This window comes from Stegastes partitus, unplaced genomic scaffold (assembly GCF_000690725.1).
Source record: "Stegastes partitus isolate 25-593 unplaced genomic scaffold, Stegastes_partitus-1.0.2 Scaffold607, whole genome shotgun sequence".
In the NCBI taxonomy this organism is placed as follows: domain Eukaryota; kingdom Metazoa; phylum Chordata; class Actinopteri; family Pomacentridae; genus Stegastes; species Stegastes partitus.
The window spans coordinates 1281-20312 of NW_007578338.1; the positions used below are offsets into that span (position 1 = coordinate 1281).

General features: G+C 39.8%; 1 protein-coding gene across 1 annotated transcript; it reads right to left on the reverse strand.

Annotated features, from left to right (window-relative positions):
• Window positions 1-305: 305 nt before the first annotated feature.
• Window positions 306-17941, reverse strand: nup188 (nucleoporin 188). Its single transcript, XM_008289323.1, has 43 exons — window positions 17910-17941; window positions 16522-16576; window positions 16181-16254; window positions 16014-16098; window positions 15811-15891; window positions 15530-15574; window positions 15335-15427; window positions 15075-15194; window positions 14733-14944; window positions 14062-14176; window positions 13636-13836; window positions 12799-12879; window positions 12616-12708; window positions 12391-12510; window positions 12189-12315; window positions 11876-12034; window positions 11098-11224; window positions 10916-11003; window positions 10728-10804; window positions 10492-10606; window positions 10281-10401; window positions 10126-10192; window positions 9165-9290; window positions 8790-9030; window positions 8486-8692; window positions 8217-8386; window positions 8068-8137; window positions 7909-7976; window positions 7600-7795; window positions 6803-6880; window positions 6607-6692; window positions 6376-6521; window positions 6102-6280; window positions 5046-5246; window positions 4845-4937; window positions 4557-4709; window positions 3685-3822; window positions 3521-3595; window positions 3191-3406; window positions 2890-3021; window positions 2735-2808; window positions 2221-2350; window positions 306-1186 (listed from the first exon to the last, which is right to left on the reverse strand). The coding sequence occupies exons 1-43, from the start codon at window positions 17933-17935 to the stop codon at window positions 1007-1009; spliced, it is 5241 nt and encodes a 1746-aa protein (XP_008287545.1). The 5' UTR covers window positions 17936-17941; the 3' UTR covers window positions 306-1006.
• Window positions 17942-19032: the final 1091 nt, after the last annotated feature.

A 19032-nucleotide genomic window follows, 5' to 3' on the forward strand; every position in this document is an offset into this window, starting at 1 on the left:
TTGTTTTTTTAAGTCTCAGTTCCAAAACCCACAACAAACACAGGTATTTACAGGGAGTCAGCAGGATTCTGTGAAGTATGCTACACTCTCAAAAGAAAAGCATTGAGAAAAAAAACAGAACACACATACAAACACACGGGCATGATTACTCTATGGCTGCCCATCGATGGGCAACTACAATAAGTGATCTAAACGATGACATCTTAAATGTGTTGGTATTGTTTGGTAACCTCTCTTTTTGCCAGATGGCGGAGATTAAAGTTCCATTCTGCAGGTTTGACAGGAAAAAAAATCCCAATAAGAGATTGTGGTACAAAAGTCCCTTTATTAGCATATACTGTTTTTTTTAAAGTACAAATGGTGGCAGCCACTTCAAAACCCCACATGGAGAAGCACAAATTAGAAAATAGCAAAGTTCAAGGTTTTCTGAAAATGAAGAAATTTAGAAAAAAAAAGTATAACAGTTTTACAAGAGAAGCTCTTCTACTACATTTAGTTATACATAAAAAGATTATATTTTAAAAAGGTCTAATCTTTTAAGTAGCACTTGAAACGCGTCTGGTCGTATGTCGTCAAAGTGACCTATAAAACTAGGCCTCAGAAAGATGGACCACAGTCAGTGACTGATGTTTAGTAGCACCAAGAGCTCTACAGACTCAGATCTCTTCATATGAACAAACTTGTTTTCACATTGACCTTTGAAAGTGAACACTTTGGTTGTGGTCAAGTTCAGTTACAACAGTTTTGGCAAATGATGGATTTAACACTGTCAGCATCTTTCCCAGTAATAATTAAATGTTATATTATTAGAAGTCTCACATTTGTGCAACTTTATTAAATACAACTACTGTGTACTTCACAATGAGGCAAAACATCAGAAAAGGCAACTCTTCTCTGAGGTGCTGAAACAAACATGTTGGCTTTGTAGAACAACAGTAGTTGTATTGAGGAGAACAAAGGAAACTACTCATGTTTGAGATCTGCGTCTTTTACTGTAAATTCACATCTATCTCTGCACAAGTCTGACGAAGGCCTGGACCAGCTGGATGAATGGCTCCTGACCTTCGTGGCTTGCCTTGGAGCCGGGTGTGGGAGGTTTGGCCTGGGTGGAGGGGAGGATGCCGCTGGCTGGAGATGATGGAGAGCCCCTCCGGAAATGGCGGGAAAGGCTTGAAAGAAGAGTGCTCTGGAGGTGGAGAAAAGAAAATCCAAGTTAAAATTAATTTAATAAGAATGTTAATTTGTATCTTACTGATGAGACGGGGTTCAAAAAAAGAAGATTTCTAAAAGTTCACATCAAGACTTAATGTTAAATTTATTACACAGAATTGACCTATTTTCATATCCATTTCATGAAGATTCATACCAAAGTATGGGAAAGAAAACGACATGTTTTAGTAATTTATAACAATAGTTTGTAATGATAAGAATTAAATTAACTACTGGAGTGAATAGCAGCAATTATATTTGAAAAAAAAAAAGAAAAAGAAGGGGGGGGGGGGATTGAACAGCCTCCTGCAGTGCAATCTAACAAAACAAACATTCTACAGGCAACAAAACAAAGGAAACTAAATTCACTGCAAATATATCCTGAACACCACCACTGCTTTAGTCTCCTATGTCTCTACTCTGTAGCTTTGAGCTTCAAGGCCAATAGCTCTTCCAAAATGGGATCTAAATATATTTTCTAATTTTAAAAAACTCAGTATATTCTTAAAACATATAGGCGATGTAGTTCCATATGTGTTTATCAAATAAGGATTATTCTTTTTGGGGATGTTTTCAGATGTTGTGTGTGGGTAAGTAGAGCAGGAGAACACTATACGGATGTGTAAATCAAAATAAACAGGTTTATTTTAATGACTGAACACATCTACGAGTGCAACAGTGTGGCTCGTAGGCAGTTTTCCAGGTTTTTGGGCAACAATTGATCAATGGAGCTTGCTCAGAGGGAATCGTTTGGATTTGTTGACTTTGTCCATAGTTTTGTAAAGTCTTCACCGTACAATGTAAAGGGCCTTGAGATGACATGTCGTAAAGTGGCGCTTTATAAGTAAAACTAACTTGAAGTGAGGCACAGAGGATGAACTCAGATCAGGCACTGGCTACACTGACGTCATGGGATCGTGGATGTTTGCTAACGCCATTGTAGTGTATGAATATGGACAGAATTATGCTTTTGAGGTTTGACACTTCAAACAAAGGCAGGTGATGCCTCACCAGTTCAGAACTAAGCTCTTGCTTGAGCCTCTGTTTGTCTCGAGGGAGGATGGAGGGATCTTTGAGACACCGAGCCGCCTGAGAGATCAGCACATAGAAACAGTTCTCCATGGTGAACATCAGCAGGGACCTGAAGAAGAGAGAAAATGAAAATTAGTTCATCTATTTAATGTTAGTGTTCTTCAGTAAAACAAAAGGAGGAGCAGGAACAGCTTCATTAACTCTGAGTGAAGGTAACAAACCTTTGTATGGATTAAACTTATGAGGTGTGATGTGGTGGAAGGCAGATTTTGATACTCTGAACACTGACTCTAGCAGGTTTTCTGCAAAGCTAAGATAACTGCAGCTTCATATTTAGTGGACAAAAGTCAGTGGTATTAATTTTTTCCTCTAACTTTCAGCAAGAAAGAAACATGTATTTCTGAACAGCGGCGTTTGTCCTGAAAAGCCCATTTAAACTATTAAAGTCTCACTGAAATAATTCTTGAAGCAGCAGGACGGAGAGTTTACTCACTTCAGTGCCTGGATCTCCTCTGATGAAGCCAGAGACACTATGCTCAGGGAAACGGGCTCCTTTTTCTTCTCCATCTGTAAACAAACAGCACAGACTGATCAGGAATCCACTGTGAGCTGACGGTAGCTGAAGCTAATTAAGATGACAAGGTCTACCTCGCTTAGCATGCTCAGGGCCACGTTGATGGTGGCCAGCAGGGTCCCAAATGAAGGAGCCACGTCGGGGTCAAACGCCGGAGTTGTGAAGCTGAGCACAAACAGGGTCCTGTACTCGGCCAAATCCATACACTGACACACAGGCAGAGATTCAATCAGCACTTCAGTCTCTTTTATTGTTCCTGCATTCACAGCTTTGCATAAAATGTCACAACATAGCAGTTTCTTATAATCCATCTAGTTATACAAACACATAATGGGGCTCATTTTGGTGTTAGAAGAATGATTTGAGCAGCCTGACCTGGTCCAGGAGTATCTGGCAGCAGTCTGGAGTGAAGTGCTGCAGCGTTGCCAGGGTTTTACTGAGGATCTTTAGAAGACTGCACTGCACAGCCAGCAGGGCCTTCTGCTCGGCCTCTTCTCTCTCCCCTCCACCTGCTGCCTCTTTAGTCAGTGTCTGGGGGGGCCGCTGTGTCCTGGGGAGGGGTCCAGGGGGCAGCGCCTCACCGTTTTTAGCCTGAAGAGTTTACAAAAACAAGCATTAAGCTGTTATTTAGCGAATCATATCAACAAAGTTGTCTTGGCCACCGAAAATCACAATTCTATATGTAAGTGAATACAAATTCCTGACCTGGAGGTAGTGATGGAGCATCTTTTTGCTGTGGAGCAGATACGTGCAGGTCTGGCACAGATAACAGAGGTTGATCTGCACAGAAGAGAAAAAATAAAAATGTTCAATAACTGAATGCTGATCTGTGCTCTCCTTGTTGATGTGGGGATTTGCTCTGGACTCGCCTGTACATCTCTGAGCAGTTTGGGAAGGTGAAACTGCCACTCTTTACAGAAGCTCGAGAGCTGCAGCAGGAAACCAACTGTGTGATCGGCCTCGTCCAAACAGGCCAGGCTCTGGACTGTTCGCACTGCATTCAGACACTGAGCAGGAGAGACAGGGAAGCTTGTAATACTGTTCAAGACAAACAACCTGCCCACATTACCTAAATACAACAAACAATGAATACTATGGCTGCATAAATGTTATCATTTCATCCCCAAATTACAAATGTCTCAACACTTGGCACATTTTGCTACCTAGTGAGCCTCATCTTTGGCTTTTGATAAAACTAATTTTACAGAAAATTCACCACAATTTTTGCCAAATTAATTCACTTTTAAAAATTTGGACACGTATGAGGACATACAAGAGGAAAAAACATACATCAAGTGCAGCAACAACAGGCTATTGTAATGAATATAAAGTTCATTTCAATTTACAGAATGAAGCAAGTGTTTACGTTTGTTTTGGGTTTTTTGTTTTTTTTAAAGAAAATGTTATTTATTTTTGCTGGTTTTCTTTGTGAAACAGTTTCAGTCATTTTGAGGACTACTGATATCAAACTTAACATCTTGGACCTTTGATCGGACAAAACAAGCAGTTTGAACATGTCCACTTTGGATTTAGGAAATTCTGATGATTATTTTTCACTATTATCTGACATTTTATCATCAATTCATCCAAAAACTAACTCACACGAATCCATGCTGAAAATAATTTTAATGGCAGCCTTAAAAGACGTTGGTTTCATTGTCCATCACTTCTCCTTTCTTTTTCACAGTATTTTTTCCTCTGTTAATGCAGTAAAACATCTTTCATGTCACTGCAGTCATACCTGTAGTATACGTTCTTGATGTACTCCAACAAAGTCCAGGGCTTCATTGATGAAGTTGTAGCGCAGAGTCTTGAGCAGACTCTCCATTAAAGACATGCAGAGGCGATACACGCCTGGCCAGCAGGCAGAGTCCTGAGACTTACGGGAGAAACTCTGCTCGGGGAAAAGAGTACATTATGTTATTATATCATATTAATGCATCAATTAGCATTTCTGTATCATTAATTAAAACTGCTACATGGAAGGTAGAAAAATCCAAAGTGACTGCTGTAATTTCTTTTCTGGTACCTGTGACGTCCCGTTTGGCGAGACCTCATATACACTCAGAAGAGGAAGGCAGATCGTCTGAATGACTCCTGCTCCCGCAACAGCTGCTGCCCCCTAGAGGAGAAATGAAGACGTCCTTAATATCATACATTTCTGTAAAAGTTTCGATGCAACAGCATAAAATCAGGTAGTTGTTTATTAGTGGAGTGTAACAGTGTTTACCTGAGGAGTGCGGGCCAGTGTGAGCAGCAGGTGGAGTGCAGCCTCGGTGAAGTAGAGGTTGTGTTTGGAGCGCAGGCTGAGCTCTACAGCGCTGAGCACCGAGGGCAGGACTGGAACCTTCCTCATCACTGAGACCCAGTGTTCACCGTCCTCATCAGTGCGACACAGCTCCTTCGCTAAGTGGAGCGCTAGCACGCACACCTGATGGAAAATAATGACAGGAAAAATGGCTCAAAATTTAATATAGGTCGGAATTTGCACTGAAGCTTTAGCCAAATAATATTAACATATGTAGGTTGTAATGTTCATGTTATACTGTATACCAACAGGGCCAGATTACGGTTTGTTTGTTGTGTTTAGTACAAACATGAACACAAGAGTGTGTTGTCATCATGAAACAAACCAAAGTCTGACAAAGAACTAAAGCAAACCAGAAACTATTTTATCATTGTTTATACAATAATTTTGTCTTTAGCGCCATTTGGATTAACCTCAGTAAAGGTCCAAAGTTGCAGTCAAACCCAAAATGCACTTTTTACATCATCTGCTTAAAGCCAAGACAGCAAACACTGGTGCACACGGTCAGAAACACAAGATTTAATCACAAGTTTTGCTCAGTGTGGCCAAAACACCAGGTATCATGTATGACAGTGAAACTAAAAGTAAAGAGGAAAGTATAATAAATGCTGTTCTACCACCTCAACACTGCACCTTAACAATAAAATGACCCAAAAGTATTTGACATCTAGAAAGTTTGGAAATGAATGTTGAAAACTAAGAGAAACTGACTTTCTGACATGTTGAAGGAGAGACTTGGTACCAGAACAGGTTTTAAAGAATTGTCAAGTCACCATTATTTATACAGCACAATTAAGGCTTCAGAAGTTGATCCAAAGCGCTTCCCACTTGAGACATAAGATCAAAAATTACAAATGTACTTCACTAATTTAAATATTTAGGGTCAGACCACACAATATTATAGAGAGAAACCCAACAACTTCCTTTCAGCAAAGGTGGAAACATCCCCGACCACCATTGTCAAGCTGCTTCACTTACCCCGTCTCTCTGGTCCTTCTGTGGACCTCGAGGAGAGTCTGTCTCCATGCTGTCCTCGTCCTCCACCGTGTCTGCCATCTGGCTCATGTGGCGAGTGTTGTCAATGAGTGCCAAGGCCTCATCTTTCACCGTCTCACACACAGACAGCAACAGCTGGGGCAGCTGGGAAATATCTCCACCTAGTTAACAAAAGGAATAAACAACAAAACTGACTTACTGACAACTGAAACATTTTACTCCAACAGACAAAAGATGTCACACACGCACTTCTTACCATTGAGTCCCTGAATCTGCAGCACAGAAATGAGTGCAGAGAAGATTTTGGCTTTGGTCCTCTCCATCATCTGCTGGTCAGCTTGCAGGACGCTCTCCAGGATCAGGGAGAGGGGAGACAGGATGTCAGGAGCAGCTGCTACCACACTGGAGACAGAAAGAGAGTTTATAAAAGATGGAGGAAACAGTGTGAACCATTGGTTTCCCCTCTGTCAAATGGATGAATACACACCTTTTCCATTGTTTGAGGAGGATGAGTAGTAGAGTGGCCATCATGGATCCAAGGCGAAGACAAGGCACAGACATGGGTGTGGTCAACTGATGAAAACAGAAGACCAATTAAAAGAACGACATTTTACAACAAGAAAAAGAAAGAGAACCAAGAGACCATTAATTACAGGAATATATTTTAAACTGTTATGACTTACAGCAGCTTTAGTTCCATCCAGGACATCCATGAAGAGCTTTAGCTTGGTTGCGTCTTCTGTTAGTTGCATCACATCAGACTGAAAAAAAATAAATACACTCTCCATCATCATGTTTTTTCTGTGGTGCCTCTGGAGATGAGCTTAACCAAAAAAGCATTAGTAAGTTTCACACATCTGGGAATGTGCATATTTGTTTCTTACCAAGACTTGGATGAAAGGATTTAAACCACTCTCATATCACGGCTGTAGCTTACAGCTTTTTAGGTAAGCTTAGAAAAACACTGAAAACAACCTTTTGGCCCTTTCTGAAATAAACAAAATCTGTCCACCAGGACCTCTAAAACTCAATAAAAACACCATTAAATTTAGTTTTAATCTGGATAAAAACCAAAGTGCAAAACCATGAATTAGAGTCCTGTCACTGCTCTCAGCCAAGACATTATGTTGCAAACAACCTCCACATAACCACAACTTTTCAGCTTCATACTTAAATTTTTGTATGGATTAAACAAACAATATATGGTGTTAATTGTAAATTTTAGAGGTGATGGCAGGTGGTCTTTGGACTGAGTGAGGCTAGCTGCCTTCCTCATTTAAAATCCTTATTCCAGGCTAAACTAAGCTTCGCTAACAAGGTGCCGCCTCAGTATTGACAGAACAGTAATGATGCTAATCAAACTGACTGAACTTTCAACAAGAAAGTGAAGGAGCACATTTCAAAAATGCCAAACAGCTCTCTTAAGGTAGACGCCATCAACACCTAAAGCTTAAGCATGACCGCGTTTACTTTTACATACATGAGTAGTGGAAAGAATCATCAGCATCCGCCAAGCAGAGATCAACATCTGGGTCTCTGGGAAGTAACAGATGCCTTCCTCCTCCATCTCCGCCACGTGGCAAACCAGTGACTTGACATACTGGGACCAGTACTCATAGCGTCGTGCATTGGAGAACTTCTGAAGCCCATCCTTTAAAGATTGCTCCAAGGAACCGCTGCAAGAACACAAACATAGTTAACATCAATTACATGAGATCTGAGTGATCGTTTGAGAATGCATATAACAAATATAGGAACACTTCTATTACAGTACTGAGGCTGAAATTACCTGACAACATAGTAGATCTCCAGGCCGATGATTTTCATGACAAAAGCGCAGGTCTCCAGAACGCACGGCTGAAGACAAATTACAATTGTTGAGTTGATACAGCTGTTGACATCCAGCTAGTCAAATAATCAGTACAACAGAGCAAAGACGGTAAAATACCTCTGTGGTGTCTGAAGGTGGGGTGAGGGTTCCGAAAAGAGGTGTTGTCAAATTCTCCCAAAATTTTTCTCTATGTAAAAAAAAGGAGCATTACAAGCAAATCAACATCATACTCTATAGTTTTACACGTTTTGTTGTTTTGAGCTTACTTGGTGCGTAAGACAGAGATGGCACTGTCCCTGCGATCCTGCCAGAGGGCGAGGAGGAAGGCCAGGGCTGCCCGGTGGAGCAGCGGGGGACACCAATATTTCCCCTGCTGTTTGGAGTCAATCAGGTCTAACACCACGTGAAGACAGCTCCACTCTCCCAGCAGAAACTCCTGTGAGTTAAAAAAAAAAAAATCAAAACAAACAGATTTGGTAAATATATATGCAGCACTGTTAAATGTAAAAACAAACACAGCTCTTGCATTTCATACCTTTGACCCTTCATTTCCATCTTTAACTTCCAGGTTCAGGAAGAGTTCAATGAGGCCAGGCTGCGTTTCTACAGCAACGGTGAGGAACTCAAGGATCATGACCTTGATCCTCATGTCTTCAGTTTTGCTCTGCAACCGAGTGAGGAAGGCATCCCGGATAGCTGCTGCATCACTGCCAAGGCAAGCGTAGACTGACATGGGCGCCACCTAGAGACAACATGAGTACAACAGCAACATTTAGTGCTGTTCAAAAAAACCATCAAGTGCAAATTTCTATACTGTAGGTGTACAATGAAGGTGTTACCGTGGCAAGTCTTTTGAGCAGCTGGATTGCGAGACGAGGGAGTGCTGGATCATGTTTATGGTAAATATATTTGGCCAGGACAACTATGAGATTGTTGCCATGGCCGCCGTGCTGTGTCAGCGCCTGCTCCAGAGGGGACACAGCGTCAGACGGTGGCTTCAGTCGGATGACGTTGTTGGTGACAGAAAAGGCCAGTTTAACTGTCTGGATCAGGATCTGACCGGGACCCTCAGAGCCACAGCTGGACAGCATCAGGAAGAAAGTACAAGAAAATGTAACTCCTGGATTTACCAAACATGACAACACAAATAGTGAAAGTCAAAAAAGCTGGAAGATTAAGAGCTAATTATGATAGAAACACATCAGGATGTTCACCTGCTGGGCTGTGCAGCCAGAACCACATCTATTGTGTCCACTCCAACTCCCATGATGTTGACGACTGCCTGTCCAGCTTCTGTGTTTGCCAGGCTGTAGATACACAGAGACTGCAGGGTGGGGGTGCTGTATGCAGGAAGAAAGGAGCAAATCAACAACTTGATAAGTAAACAGGCAAATAACTGTTAGGGGTAATTCATGTTTTCCAGCAAACATGGTTCCATTCAAATTACAATATAGATGCATAATAAAGGATATACATGGGACTGCTACAAAGATGGTTGCATTGCTCCTCACATTAAACACAGAAAAACACATAGGACACGTGGATATTTCTGGCTGTCTGTGTTTAAACGACAGAGCAGCAGGTTACAGATTGTGCTGAAGCACAGTGTCTATAGCATAGCCTGCTGCCAAAACGTTTTTGCCTTTCTGTCCTAAGCCAAGTGGATAAATATAACAGGATCTCTGGAGAAGTTGGCACTTGCCACTGTGTTTGGGAACTCTCCCTGGAAACCATGCACAAGGCAAAGCATACCAAAGTTCAGCACTGAGTACTTCAATTATAATTCTTTAAATGATGAATGTTAAAGGTTTGGATAACTGCAAAATATCCTCAGTAAGAATACATATGTGTGGACATCCACAGATTGGGTCGTGAGGACCCTTAAAGACAAAGTGAATGAACTGGCCTTTATTTGCAGCCCTAATTAATTAATTGACCGGCACTTTCACAACTGTATGGCCAATACAGTTTCAGAAAAAAATGTCAGAAAAATGTACGAAAACCTAATACAATCATATGTCTTGTTTCGCATGACAACACTTTGAGTTGAAAACACTGTACTGAGCTAACAATCATGGAAAACAAAAAAGCAAACCTGCATATTTGAGACGGTAAAATGTCGGTATGGTAAAATTGGCATTTCATACACTTGATTCCCCACAGACTTATCCTTACCTCCCCTGGTCTTCTCCTTCTGGGCTCAGATTGAGAATGGCATGGATCAGCTCCAAAATAAGACAGCCTGCAGCACACAGAGAAGACAATATTTAGCCAGTTCCAACTTTTTTTTTTTTTTCAGTTTAGAGGAAAAATGAAACACAGTGCTTTACCTATCCTCTCTCTGACTCCATAGGTGTTGTAACGCCACTTATGGTAGGTAGGCAGCATCTCCTTTAGCACCAGCAGCACACAGGGGATCAGACCTTTGTTCTGAGTGCTGCCAAGCTGACCCTGAAATAATACAGAATATAAATATCATAATGCACATTTTAGCAGCAGGTGAAAGAATATATTTCATTCAAGAACTGTGAACTGTGTTACCTTGACCAGGGTTGTAATGAGACGAAGGAAAGCAATGGTCACAGCATATTCCCCTCTGGGCTGCTCAATCTGGACCAGCAGGTTGCCATAGTTACCTGCCTTCATCCCCTCAGCACTAAGAAACAAAAAAAGACACTGTTTTGTTTAATACGTTTTACTTTCCTTAAGGTAAAAGTCTGATATTTGCCAGGCAAATTACATTTTAGGAAGCCAACAGTTTGGGCGTCTTAGTTTACCTTACACACTGAGACATGCTGGTCAAAGGGTTGGAGGCAAAAGGCAGGAAACCAGTGTGGTGCAGACTGGACCACACCTGAAGGTAAAAAAAGAAGATAGATGAATTAGGTGAGGAAGTGTTTAAAAACACTGACTATTTTTAAATATTTTACTTCTTGTTCACACTGGAAGTCTCCAGCATACCCACCTTCCCTGGCATCCTTGCAGCCAGTACAGAGAGGCAGTTCACACAGGAGGCAATTACATCCACTGGAGGGTTGATGACTGACGTTAACCTGACAAACAGGATAAATCCATTCTTGTATTTAAACCAAGACTGCTTCAAATAGGAAACAAGTAGAGTTTGATGCCTCTGTAAAGTTGACTTACCTCTGCAGCAACATGTAGATGCGTGATGTTAGAGGTAACAGACAATCCGACACTGTCCAGTCTGTGCTTATGATCTTATGGACCAGATCCAGGATGGGCTTCACACGTGCACAGTGAGCTATGACATCTAGCAGAAGAAAAGTCATACAAACACAGACATAAATAATCATTTTGGAAAAGTTAGTGATCAATATTCAGCTGACACAATGAAATGAAAAAACATCTGTTTATTTAATATTTATGATTATATTTAAAACTATTCTTCATTTTGTCAAAAAAAAAAAAATCTACTGAAAAAGAAACAAAACAAGATTAAACTGATCCATCTGACAAATACAGTCCTTGATTCAACAGCCTGAAAGAACTTCTTCAATACCAAACACTTCCACTGTTGTCAAAAGACTACTTCAAAACACATCAATAAGCCACATTTTTGTTCCTTCATCCCAATGAAGACAAACACTGTATCATACTTTGAGTCAATCCTACATCAGCAGCAGCGTCCTGCTGCCATAAATACTCACAACACACTAAATCCACTGCTGAAAGGAGTCTCCAACAAATACACAAGGATCTACTGTTTGACTAAAGTGTACTAAAGGTTACAATTCCCAGCTGTATATGGACATTTGATTTTTTATTTTTTAATTAAATTGTATTTAACAGCGAAACTACTCTTTTCATGAGAACTATTAAAAATGCAAAACAAATAAAAACATTGTTTCAACAGTGTTATCAGATTTTCCATGCGATGCTATACAATTGACTAAATGTGTACCTGCAGTTGAAACAACGTGGAGCAGCATCTCCACCTCACAGGTGAACAGTGTCCAGGAGCTGTAGGAATAGTCCCAGCGCACCACGTAGCCCTGCTCACCTCCAATCATCACCTGGCCCAGCACTCCCTGTGGCATCCACAGGTTAGTCTGCCCTGTGCCTGTTGGTTGACATGAAACGTCAGAATTCAGGCTCGTCGCATAAGACAAACATGGAATCAGTAAAAATATGTAACAACAGTACACCAAGCCTTCAGAAAATCTTTGTTACATAAAATGTTGCACCTGTATTCAAATATCAGATTAATAACTAACCGAGAGGGTAGAGGAGTTTTGGAGTTTGTCTCCTCCACAGCGTCTCGTCATCTTTGGAGATGATGTCATTGGGCTTGTGTTTGTAAACTTGTGTGTAGAAGGACATCTTATCCAAAAAGTTGTACACCTGTCACACAGAAGTAAAGTCATTTAGATAAGGAAAGGCTGACTGTGTTCACATCTGTGCAAGTCTAAAACGTACCTTTTTAACTGTCGACTTGTTGGACAGAAGTGCAGTCAGAAGCTGCAACAGAGGTCCAATCTTATGCGGAAACATCCCCACTGCACTGTCCAGGATCATGCCCAGGCCCATGTTTGGCTTCTGGATTGGAAATTAGACAAACACAAAAGATTATCAACAGTTACTTTTGTATTGGTTCATCCGTTTTCACTGTAAGAAACCATCTCTGTCGTGTTTTTTTCTCACCATTTCCCAAAAGACTTCAGCTAGACTGGGAGCAGAGAGCACCTCACAGGCAGCATCAATCAGGTGGGAGCACTGCGTCGCCACTCCGTCAGTCTGTAACATCCAACACATGAAGACAAGTTACCAACACAGGTCGCAAATACGGATGTGAGAACATAGAGATGCAACCATCAAGGTACGTACCTGCAGGCTTTCTTCCTCAAAAGAAGTGATCACAAATGAGAGGAGGCCATAGATACACATTTTTGCTGTGCTTGCTGTACACTGGAGAGACAAAGAGACAAAAAAAAAAACACTGCAGCGTATAAAACACAATTTATCTGAGAGCAGAAATTTTGGATTTCTTACCAAAAAAAATCAATGTTTTATGTTGAAACTTGCTCAAATAAGAGATCAAATGCTGACATTTTTGTAACATATTCTATGTTCCCAATAGGAGCTGCTCAAAAGTCTGCATAATATTTAGCACATCTGACTTTTTATAATCTCAACATAGTGTCTCAGTGCCATGTTTTTACTTCAATAGAAACCACAGTTTAAAGGAAATGATTATGAAACTTCAAGTCTGACTTAACTTAGATCCTGACAATAAAACTGATGCAGAGTACAACATGTTTCCCGTCTGGCAGAAGGTTTTCATTCTAACCATCTCATTAGAGACTGATTTGGGTCTGAGGCCCCACGTTGTTACATTTTATTACCTGTTAGAGAAAATCAGAAGCACCAGGAGCCCATTTTACTGCTACTGCTGCTCTATGGCCTTTGATTAATGGGGGTTATGACCTTATGAAAGCATGTTACCGGAGCTGATGTTGTGTTCAGAGGTGCGCAGTAGCAGGATATAATTAAAGCAATTTTAGGTAAAGGGGGCAGAGTCTTAAATTGAAATGTTTTTAAGAGCTGTAAGATTTTACCCATTAAAACAGACTATTCTTCTCTAACTCAAAGTATTTTTTTGTACCTATAATTCTTTAGAACTTTGCAACCCATCTGACCCAAGTGTGCATCCATGTATCTTACATTATTCCCTGAGACTCCAAGGCCTTTCAGCATGGTTGAGAGGTACTTGAACACCCCCAGCTGCAGGGCTGTGTTGCCGATCCTTCTGACCACAGGGCTGGACTCATCTGGCCTCAGAGTGTGTCTCAGCAGGACCCAGGCCAGCAGCACTGGACCATGATGAGGGATGTCACCTAATGTCAGCAGCAGCTGGTCCATCTCCTGAAAAAGACAAAATCATTCCGGGTCAGATGTCTAAAGAATTTATTAGTAGAGCCGAAACCAATTATCTAAATATTGCATCATTTCTGTGAATAAATGTCAGACTTGGGGATTGTGAAGTTCTTCCAGCAGAAACTACTGAATTCTGCAGCTCTAGACAGTTTTAGCCTAATTTATTTAACTGTTTTGATTTTTCGAACTAAACAGACTGTGTGGAAGCCAAACCTTAATGACGGCAGGAGCACTAGAGAACTGGTGCTGATCTGTACAATCTTCCAGAGCACACTTGTGCAGAAAGTCTATGTCCATTCCTTCAACCAGGATGAGAGAACTCAAATATCTGCAGAAAAGAGAAAAAGGATGATTCATTAAAGATGAAAGAAGAAATTACAAATGATGCAATAGTCTTGATATATCCATATATATGCCAATAAATGCCTATTGCAGATGTATTGTATCAGTGTATCTATCTGCCACCAAGAGCAGAAATGTCCAGTGTTTGAGATATTAAGATACAGAAATGGTAATGACATTATACAGTTTGCTCACAATTCAGTAGATATCTTGGTCACACCATGAAGAATTTTAAGGGATTCTTCAAAGATGTTGAACCCAAGAACAAACAGGGTAATAAAATAAAAATACTGGAAGTCCTTATGTCTTAACATTGTGTGTGGAGTCGAATGTGATTGATGACTGTATTACTACCTGAAGATAGTACCAACTACCTTACTGCTGAGCATTTTGTTACCATTAACAGAAGTATGTTCCATCTGCTCAATTTCCTGTGCATGTCAGTGCATTCTTAGTTTTTAACCAAAGTCACATAACGGTAACACATCCAACTTATAAACTCTAAAACAACACCAACAAAAAAGTCTGTTACATGCACTTACCCGATCCGGTCAACCAGCGCATCCATGCTCTTGTCTACAAGGTGTCTGTTGGTCTGCCGCAAACCAAAGCCTTGTTCTTTAAACATTTTGGTAAAGCTCAGCAGGTCAGATGAGCTCATCTCAAAATACGCATAATACAAAAATATGATCTCCAGCAGCAGAGACTGTTCTCTCAGACACTGCAAGAACCATCGTGACACCTGCCTCTCCGTCTGACAAACAAGAGGAAGAAAACAGAAACAGGCAGTTATGACCTTCAAGTCATACACTAAAAATGTGACTAATATTAAGGGTACAAAAGGCAGTACATGAACCAAATATGAAACAAGCTTGTGTTATCACCATGAGGTTTCCGTGAGTTTCCCATGTTGGTGCCTCTGCCTTGAAGAGATTTTCAAACTGTGACTGGTATTTGCTCACCAGGTCCTTCTCCAGCTTATTAACACAGTTACTGTACTCAGCCTAAACAAAGAACAAACACACCTGAGGTTGCATTACAGAACCAACAACAAATAAACAATTTTTTAGCGAGAAACGCTTGATTAATATTAAAGCTGTGTTCTTCAATTATCTGATGTAATACAAGTGCAGCTGCTTCTTACCCTGTAGGGATGCCGCTCATCCTGAAAGTATGTCAGCAGGAGGAGGACACATCTAAGCAGACACATGCGCTCCTCATAGTAATAGTCAGCAATCTGTGAAAACAAATAACAGGTACTCACACCAACTGGATTAAATACGGAAGGTGTAACTGCTCTCTGGTTCAAAAATCAGTAAACGTAAATGGTTGTACTGACCTTTAGCAGCAGAGCCTGGCTCTGGCGCTCATCCTTGAGAACAACCTGCATAGAAGACTCTGTTATCCAGTGTTTGAATAGATCTCATTTTCTCTTTCTACAATCTTTGCAGTTTTTTCTTTAAAAAAAAAAAAAAACCTTAACTGCACTGCATTATTAAATCTCATTCACAAAACAGATTCTCACTGAAAACTCAAAAACTATAGTAAAACGCTGCCCAAGATTACAGACACAGACTCCAGTGCAATTAAAAAGAAAAATATACGAGTGACAACAGACACCTTTAATGAATCACGGGTTCCTCGGTAGTCCTCCTGTAGATAGCACTGTAAAAGCTGCACACTCTGCTGCTCATCAAGGCTCTATAACACCATCAAAACAATAAGTCAGTATCAAATCACCATGACATGCACTACCAACAATTGAATATAGCAAATCACATGTTACAGAAAAAAAAGGGGAAAAAAACAGTTTTAATTCTTACCAATAGTTTACTGATCCTCAGACCAAAGTCCTTCAATGGTTGTGCAACATCTTTGTTCTCCTTCACTTTCCCAGCAGAAGAGGAGCTAAAACAGGCAATGCTGACAATTACTTTTTAGTTATGAACAACAGTGTGCATAATATATACAAAAGCAACTGTAACTTTACCTGGGTGGCTTGTAGTAGCTGAGTCCTTGATGCAGTCTGTCCCAGTGTCTGTCAAGTTCTGCATCTATTTGAGCCTGTGGTCATCAAACAATAATAACAAAAGAGAAAATCATTTTCTATAGAAGTGTCAAAGGCTTCAGAAGTACTTTAAAATGACTGATTGATCCATTTCCTTGCTTTGGAACAACAGTCCTGAATACTTCTACATATAATCAATCAATCAATCAATCAATCAATCAATCAATCAATCAATCAATTAGCAATTTATTGTCATTGCAGATGTCACAAGTACAGAGCAACGAGATATACTGTGAAGTACAACAAGCGGGAAGAAGACATACCGGCTCTCTCAATGCCGACCTCCCCAGCAGTATGGTCCATAATTCTCGACAACTTCTAGAAAAAAAAAGAAAAAGATAGGTATATTTTAGCAGTGATAATTGGCAATAAAGTGTACACGGTGCTGCATTAATACATGGCGGTATACATAGAAAAGTATCAGTTCATTGTGTGTTAAAACACAATTTTCTCTAATAAACAGAATAAAGTTGGTCAATGTGAAAATATACATTTGGAAAATATGAATCAGTAGACTGTCAGAGATTGTTTGATGCTATATATACTGTTAAAGCAATTCTTTCAAGATCTCTGATAAGTATCTTGATTTGTCAAGTTAAACCTAAAAGAAATAACTACAGTTTTTTGTCTACACAAATGTCTTAAAAAGTATAACTGGATTTATATAACACTTTTAAAAACAATCGTGCCCAAAGGCAACATAACATCAATTAGATAAAGATAAACAATAAGACAAAGCAAAAAGGCAACATGACAACATCAGTCTAGTTACAGATATTTATATTGGACATTCAAAGCAACAGCTGCTGAGCTAAAGTATTTTGCAGTAGAGAAATAAGATTGTCATTATGAATTTAATGTGAATTTACCTGAGCACTAGACTTTGTTATTACACGCAGTTAACAACTAATGAAACGTGTACTTACACATTTACGTGCAAAAACTCCTAATATGACCGACTGACTGTGGATTGTGTTGTTGTGCACTTTGAAACAGATTCCGATATGTATAGATTCATTTTAAACCCCTGTTCACTGTTACATCTCCGTTGACCATTATTTATTGTATATATTAAAATGTTAGTTCAAATTATCAGCCTGTGAGAAATTAGCTAATGTGATTAACAACAGGCTGAGGGCCGAGTTAGTTTTAGCTTGTAGGTCAAACAGCGAAAATGCGGGAGATATTTCTCATACAAATAATCTTAGCTAACTTAGCAATTGTCCTGTCCATGTCCAAATAGTAGCTTTAGCTTCCCATTATTACCAACTAACTGACCAGTGACGAATCGCGGCGGTTGTTGGCGCTAACTGAAAAGCACTTTATCTCGACATAAACAAAGTGCCTTTAGTTGAATTACCAGACTTATATGACTAACTAACCCTAAAAGCTCACATAGGTGTCATGCTGTTGTTGACATGCGGCTGGCACACCGCGCTGCTGAAAAGCCATTCAAATGTTTAGCTGTTAGCACTTGCTAAGCTAAGTTAGCGTGGTGCTAACAGGGCAAAAGACAAGCCGTCAAATGTAAACGTGACTGTTCATCACACCGAACAAACAGCCTCGTTGCGTAGAAGTGCTTACTCACTAAGAAATACGTGAAAAGTGACTCGAACAATGTGAACGTTAAAGTTTGTTGCTATGAGCCTACCTGACGCTCATCTCCGATTCCGCCATCTTCGCTTCTGCCATATGATTGGCTATTATGATTTGTCGTCATCGCAGTCGTAGGCTCGTTCTTCTTCGTTGGTGTCGTAATGTTCTTCTTCGTGAGATGTTTGAATCCCTGTAGTACTCTACTGCCATCTAGACTGTAAAATAGTAGTGTCACATCCTCCACTAAAATGTTCTACACAATTTTAAACAAAATTGAAATAATTAACTTCTGTCTTGTATTCAGCCCATATAACCCATCTAATTTAATTATGGTTCCATGTAGGATTTATTTATGACTTTAGCTATATTGCAATTATACTCGAGTTCTTAGAAATTGTCATTTCCACCATGTATTTATATGCACTACAGCACGTTATTAACTTTATGTCCTCTCTCTCCCACAATCTCTCTGCTGGTACTTCTGGCTCTGGAGCTGCACAGGTTTGATCTGCAGCTACTTGTCCCACCAGCCTCTACAGTGTTCGTTGTTCCTGTTAAAAGGAAGTTTTTCCTCTCCACTGTCACCAATGTGCTGCTCATCAGGAATCTTTGGACACGTTGGGTTTCCAGTATATAATTTTTGTATTGTTTTAACCTTTATTTTTGAGTTAGACAGGCAATTTGTTATAGATTATAATGTTGTAGGTTACTGACCTTAACATGTAAGTTAGTCAGGTTAGTTTATAGTATGTAATAATATACAGTTATAACATTAGTACTTAATTTAGTCACTTAAATTTGTGTTTTATGGAATGTTGTAGGGTCTTAAATGTGATATTTCACAGCACAGATCAATCTACATAATAAATAATGCTGAGTCTTAGTATATAATCTGGTTGGGTACATTTACATTAGAAACAACATTGTAGAGTCTCAACCTCTATATTTAATTAAATCAGGCACATTTTGCATAAAATTAAATTGTCTTAATGGCAGTATTTACCTTATAAGGGCAAATTTAAATAATAAATAATACCATAGAGTTTTAAGTTTAATATTTATTTTACTTAGGTAGAAATGTACAATTGAGAAGATTGTAAGGTCTCAATCCTAGCATTTAATTTAGTCGGGTAAATTTGTATTTTATATAATAACGTAGGGTCTTAACCTTAATATTT

Coding starts and splice junctions, on each gene's coding strand:
- nup188 (XM_008289323.1), bottom strand. CDS start 17,935: ATGGCGGAATCGGAGATGAGCGTCAG. Junction 7,796..7,908: donor GAGATCTACTATGTTGTCAG/GTAATTTCAGCC, acceptor GTGTTCTTGCAG/CGGTTCCTTGGAGCAATCTT. Junction 6,281..6,375: donor GCAGATTCAGGGACTCAATG/GTAAGAAGTGCG, acceptor TTTGTTAACTAG/GTGGAGATATTTCCCAGCTG.